Genomic DNA, 6290 nt, shown 5'->3' on the forward strand with positions numbered 1-6290 from the left:
TCCATCCATTTTTTCAAATCACTTAAGGGTCATCCTTTAAGTTGGATCATGGATGAACAAAAAACATCACGGTGGGCCCTAATAAAGTTTCAACGTTGAGCTGCTTCCTGTGGTGTGGTCCACTTGAGCCTGGAATCTAACTCATTTTTGGGCGTATACCCTAAAATCATACGAATAAATGAATGGACGGTGTGGATAAGACCCGCACATCACAGTGACCACTCAAAGCTACTGGCCGTTTCCTGGAGACGGGCGGGGGTAGGACGCAATCCGCGTCGTTCGTCACAGTCTTACGTCACAATGGGACCCAATTAATGAGTCCCGCTCGTTAGAACTGCGAACCGTCCATCACAACATAGTGCATCATACGCAACAACTTCCACTTTCTATTCATTCATGATCACTCGACACAAACAGACGGAAAAAAAAAAAAAAAACACGGGAAAAAGAAAAGAAAACAGAAAGAGAGAGAACTTAAAGGAAATGCGACTGCCCGTCTCTTCCGCTCAAGCGATGTTGACCTCAATGGTCTTGGGCTTCTTGGGCTCCGGAGGTGGCAGCTTCTCCACCGTCACAGCCAGCACCCCATCCTGACACACGGCCGAGATCGCATCCGTATTCGCGTTCTCCGGCAGAGAGAACTTCCTCATGAACTTGCCAACCCTCCTTTCCATCCTCACGTACTTAGCTTCCTTGTCCTCCTCCCTCTTCCGCTCGCCGCTGATGACAAGCACGTTGTCGTCCTCGACCTGGACCTTGATATCCCCCGATTTGATGCCCGGCATATCCACCACGAACACGTACTTCGTTGGGTACTCCTTGATATCCGCAGGGGTTGAGGCCATGGCCTTTGCATCGCGGACGTAGGTGCGTGTGGGGCCCTCTTCGTCTTGGGGGATGTGTTGGTCCAGCAGCATGTGATGGAGGGCTGACAGGAAGGGGTTTTCAAGGCCCACCATTCTCACGTCCATTTCTCTCTTCTTTCTTGAAATGTTTCGGTGGTTTGAAGGGGTGAATTTATTTAATGCTCGCGCTGATGGGAAAGAGAAGGGATTGTGGGTTTTATAGGAAGAGAGGGAATGGATTGAATGGTGTTTCTGGGAGGTTCCAGATCTATCCCGTTCATGATTGCTTTTTTTTTTTTTTTCAACAAGCTTCTGGAAAGCGATCCAGCCTTTTAAATTACTAAAATACCCTTCACTTCAGCATTTCCGAACCCGAAAAAGAGGAGCGCGGATTAGGTGAGACCTCGGCCTCACCCAAGACGTTGTGGCCATTACCGTGGGCCACCGTGATGTATGTATTTTGTATGAACACTGCTCGTCCGGTTTTTCAGATCATTTTAGGGATTTATCTTAAAAATGAAGCAGATCCAATTATTATGTAGACCATATTGTAAGAGACCGTGCTGATTGACTGTCCTACCATAAAAAACTGCTTGCACCTTAGCAGCTCCCTCATGTTTATTTACCATCCAATTTGTTGATAACCTCGGCGAGCCCTAATGAAAGGAAAAAACAAATATCAACGACAAATCAATATTATTTTTCAGGATATAATTTATCTGATAATTGATATGTTTCTTTTTTTTTTTAAGATAATGTTGATGCAAAAAACTAGCACACCTCCTTCTGAGTTGTCACCTGCACAAGAAAGATAGAAAAGGGGACCCTGGCTAGAGCCGGGAACCTCTAATGCTTAAGTCAGTGACCGGACAGGAAGGGAGGAGTTTTTGAGGTATTTTTCTGCGTACCTTTCATTTTAGAGAGTCCTTTTATAGGAGCGGGAGGTCCCAGCATGCGGGGATTCTCTTTCCCGTTTTCAGGAGATTTGATTTGGTTAGAATTTATTCATGGATTCTGCCCAATCCTGAAATCTTTGGGGTTGGGAATCCTTTTACAAGATTTTCCGGACGGTATTTGAATTTACACCGTCTCTTCCCTACTTAACTCAGCCGCAACCGACTTAGCTAATAACTGAGCCTCAGCTGACCATAAGGGTCGTGCTTTTTGCCTTCTGTCGGACGAAACAGAATCAGCTTATGACCGATGTTCTTCCTTAATTCGATAGTCGACGCTGTAACCGGCCTCATTGGGTCGGTTTTATAGTTGGTCAGGTGGCTTTTAACTTTAGGGCCTTAATCGACCTCTTTAAACGTTGCTGCCTTGTTAGCCGAAGCAACTTCATGCGTCTTAAGTATCTCGCCTATGGCTCGTGACTCTTTTACTCTTGATCGGGATTAATTTCCTACGAATCCGATCTAAGTCTCTCCTTTAGGCTTCGTTTTACCTCGGTCGCGCCTGGAGCCTCGGATTCTTGGGCAGTGTCAGTAGAGTTGGTCCATTCCATAACCGGGTCTCCGAACTTGTCATATTTTTTCCCCAACAGATAATATAATGAAATGATCTGAAAATCTCATGGACAATGTGGATGCATCATACAGATATCAAGGCGGGTCCTACTATAACCCCACAGTCAGGGTGGCACTATCTTGGGTGAGGCGGTCTCACTTATTCCACTCTTGAATTTGATTTGCACCGACACAACATGATGGGATGAGAGCTCATCTAATCTGTTGTCAATTTAGAATTGCCCATGCTTCTACAGTACGGACAGGAGACAGGACATGAAGAGATGAGATTATGTTTAAACTGTCGAATATGTATGTAGAACATTGAACCCATGTCTTTCAAACTGACTTGAACTCATATCTTTCAAACTAATGTTTTCCTGGTGTTTATTTGCCATCCAGCCTATTGATAAGGTCAGGTACACCTGATTAAAGGGAAAAAACAAATATCAGCTTGATCGAAAACTTTTGTGACCCACTTTTTTAGATAAAAAGTTTTTAATTATCAATCACCATTCTTTCTTATGGTATGGTCCACCTCAGATTTGCATCTGTTTCATTTTTGAGATCACGCCCTAAATGATCTGCCAAAATAGATGGACAAAGTGGATATATAATACAAGCTAGCCCCATAGCAAGGGCTGCACCATCTTGGATAGGTCTAAAAATGAGATAGATCCAACCTCTCCTGGACCATAAAGAAACACCAATTTTAGCTTTTTTAAATAAAAAAAAATTGTAAGCACCCCCACACACTCACGGTGCCGTGGGATTTCACCACCTATGGATACTCAAACCCTTGACCAGGAGTTGAAACTCATGAGTCTATCACCGGAGCAAGAGTAAAGATCCAACACAAATTTCAACTTGATTTAAAACTTCCATGCCCTTAAGAAGTTTTTAATGGTGGGCCTTCAATTACTACTATTTCCTTATGATTCGTCTAAGATTTGGATCTACCTAATTCTCGGGATAATAACCTTAAATGAGTTGGCAAAATGCATGGATGGCATGGATACAATACATGCATCATTGTAGGGCCTACAACAAGTTGATGTTGGAAAAGCTCTATGGACCCCACCATGATTATGGACCTCACAATGATTTGTCTTATCAACGTCGTCCATTCATTTTTCCATATTATTTTATAGCATGAGCCCAAAAAATGAGGTAGATTTAACTCTCAGGTGGACCACACCATAGGAAACAGTATTGAACACCCACTATTAAAAACTTTATAAAGCCCACTGTAATGTTTATTTGCCATCTAACCCATTGATTAGTTCATAAAAGCCCTAAATGAAGGGACAATATAAATATCAGTTTGATCCAAAACTTGTGGCCCCCAAAAAGTTTTGGATGGTGGGCATTCAATCACCACTATTTCCTATGGTGTGGTCTACTTGAGATTTGGATCCGTCTTATTTTTTTGCTTCATGGCATAAAATGATCTAGAAAAATGGATGGACTACATGGATAAATCACATACATCATGGTGGGGCCCACGGAGCTTTTTCTAGCACTGACCAATACTGAGCTCGGTACTAAAGGGGTCGCTACCAAATCTAGACGGTGTGGGATGATGTTAGGGTGTCATTATTAGGAGACCCTCGTCATGTGGAGGTGGGACCCACATGTGTGGGCTTAAGTAGTCTTTTTATCCACATGACCCTACTGGGGGCATTTTAGTCTTTTGGTCAAGCAAAGTAAATGGAGAAAAGTGACTCTTTTTTTTTTTTTTTTCCAATTGGAGCGACTTCTAGCAATATTTGAAAATTTTCTTTCTTAGATAAAAAGAGGAAAAGGAAGAGAAAATTGGGTTTTGTAGGAAAAAGAAGATCAAGTGTCTTCTACCACTGAAATCTTCACATATAGGTTCGTGAGGCTTCATCCACAATGTCGGTTTCTTCGATTATCTTCTCTAATAGTTGTGTTGGGGTTTTGAACTGTTGGAGGATCGCTGAAGCACACAAAGATGAATTAAGTCCAATTACAAACAAACCAAATTTAACGTGGAATGACTCTTTTAGGAAAAAAAAAACCACGGCACAAAGCGACAATAATGCACCATGAAAGCAGAAATTACAAAAATGGAGAGAATACCCAATTCGAACAAGCCCCAAATATCCCCTTACAAGCCCTTGAAAACCCTACGAATGAATTAGAAAGCTCTGAAATACACCATAATCCTGAAAGTAAGTTCGGTGTTATCGAAGTATTCCTGGAACTCAGAAAATATCTTTAAAAATGATTTTCCTACCATGAATAATTTTTAAAGTACGATTCCATGGTATGGTTGAGAGTGTGAAATCTTTAAAATCCTTCCATAGAATATTCAAAATGTTCAGAGGCCAAAAGTCCTCAAAGGTATCTTTTAGATCAAAATGAACCAATAACCATTCAAAGGAGATGGTTGATCAATAGGTAATAAACACTTAATTGTAGTATGTGTATCAACCTTTTCTGGTTCAAGATAAGTATCATATTATTCATGAGTATTTCAAAGGTTATGAATGATACTTGATATATATGGAGTTTTGAAAGCATTTTTATCAAACTGCATAAAGAAATTATTAGTCAAGAATTTTTGTGAATTGATTCAAAAGTAATATGCTTTTGAGAGCTCTAGAATCCAAATTAACCAAACGTGATTTATTTCTTGACTAAATTTATATTTTATATTTTATATTTTATTTTTATATTTTTATATTTTTATGGCTCACCTTTACTTGACTCATTATCAAATATACCAAAAAATGAGTCGAGGTAACTTGTTGATTTACATGGACTAGATGTTAGAAGGGCCCAAGTCATTTGCAGGGCACTTGTGTTTGTTTTGTATTATCCATTTGGTAACCACTTTCTTTGAGCCAGAAGAATATTTCTCTGAGTGACTTTCAAATGATTCGGATGTAACTTTGTGATTTGCTTTGGAAGTAACATCAGATTTCTTTACCATAGAACATTCCCATTTGTAGTGTCTTATCTTTCCACAGTGATGATATTCAACTGGGTCTTTCTGATTTGGAGTAGTTGAATTTGTCATCATTAATGAGGTAAAGGAGGATTCCGATTTATATCCTAGGCCTGTCATATTTTTGGATTTTCTTCCCATGCCTGGAAGTTTCTCAAAGTTTTCATTACTTTGAGTAAATTTTCAGGTTAACTCTGCTATTTGATTAGAATGTTTTACTTCCATTTTTAGTTTCTTGTTTTTTCTTTTTAATTTTTCAACTTTTAATTCCGGAAGTTCAATTTTCTTAATCAGATTATCAAAAGTTATGCTTCTAACTCTAGTTCCTCTCCCCTTTTTAATTTCTTCAAGATCAAGTTCATCTTCCTCATCTGAATTTTTAGGAATGACTGTAGTGGTGGAGACCATGAGAATCTTCAATGATTTTGTGTCTCCATCACTACTTGACTCATCTGAACTTGAATTTGAGTTGTCAGTGTCATCCCAAGTGGCTGCCATAGCTTTTCCTTTGGATTTCTTTGTAGGGCATTCCGTGGAGATGTGACCAAACGTTTTACATTTATAGCATTGAAGCTCTTTGGAATTGTTGAATTTGTCAGTTTGGCGCTTGTGGTCCGGTTGAGCTCCCTTATTTTTGTATGGTCTTCCACGGTTCCTATTAAAGAATCTTTTGAATTTTTTAGCTAAGAGGGAAACTTCCTCATCTCCATCTTCATTCTCACTATCTTCTTCCTCTATTGTATTCATGTTGTTAGAGGTTTTGAGAACAGTAATTTCGGATTTTGTGGGTGGTTTAAAGTGTAGTACAATAGTCTATAAGGAACCTACTAGTTCTTCTACTTTCATTTCTTTTATATTCCTACATTCTTCAATGGTGGTAACCTTAGAGTTAAAACGTTCTGGTAGAGATTTCAAAATTTTCTTACATATTTTAGGTACCGGAATTCTTTCTCTAAGTCCTCCCAT

At 39.7% G+C, this 6290-nt stretch overlaps 1 protein-coding gene across 1 annotated transcript; it reads right to left on the reverse strand.

Annotated features, from left to right (window-relative positions):
• Positions 1 to 366: 366 nt before the first annotated feature.
• Positions 367 to 1046, reverse strand: LOC131233436 (17.3 kDa class II heat shock protein-like). The gene has a single exon (XM_058230143.1). The coding sequence runs from the start codon at positions 969 to 971 to the stop codon at positions 507 to 509; it is 465 nt and encodes a 154-aa protein (XP_058086126.1). The 5' UTR covers positions 972 to 1046; the 3' UTR covers positions 367 to 506.
• Between the last annotated feature and the right edge of the window lie 5244 nt (positions 1047 to 6290).

Source organism: Magnolia sinica, chromosome 18 (genome assembly GCF_029962835.1).
Source record: "Magnolia sinica isolate HGM2019 chromosome 18, MsV1, whole genome shotgun sequence".
Taxonomy (NCBI): domain Eukaryota; kingdom Viridiplantae; phylum Streptophyta; class Magnoliopsida; order Magnoliales; family Magnoliaceae; genus Magnolia; species Magnolia sinica.

Bases quoted from the DNA above. Each gene is read 5' to 3' on its own strand.
- LOC131233436 (XM_058230143.1), bottom strand. From the start codon at position 971: ATGGACGTGAGAATGGTGGGCCTTGAAAACCCCTTCCTGTCAGCCCTC.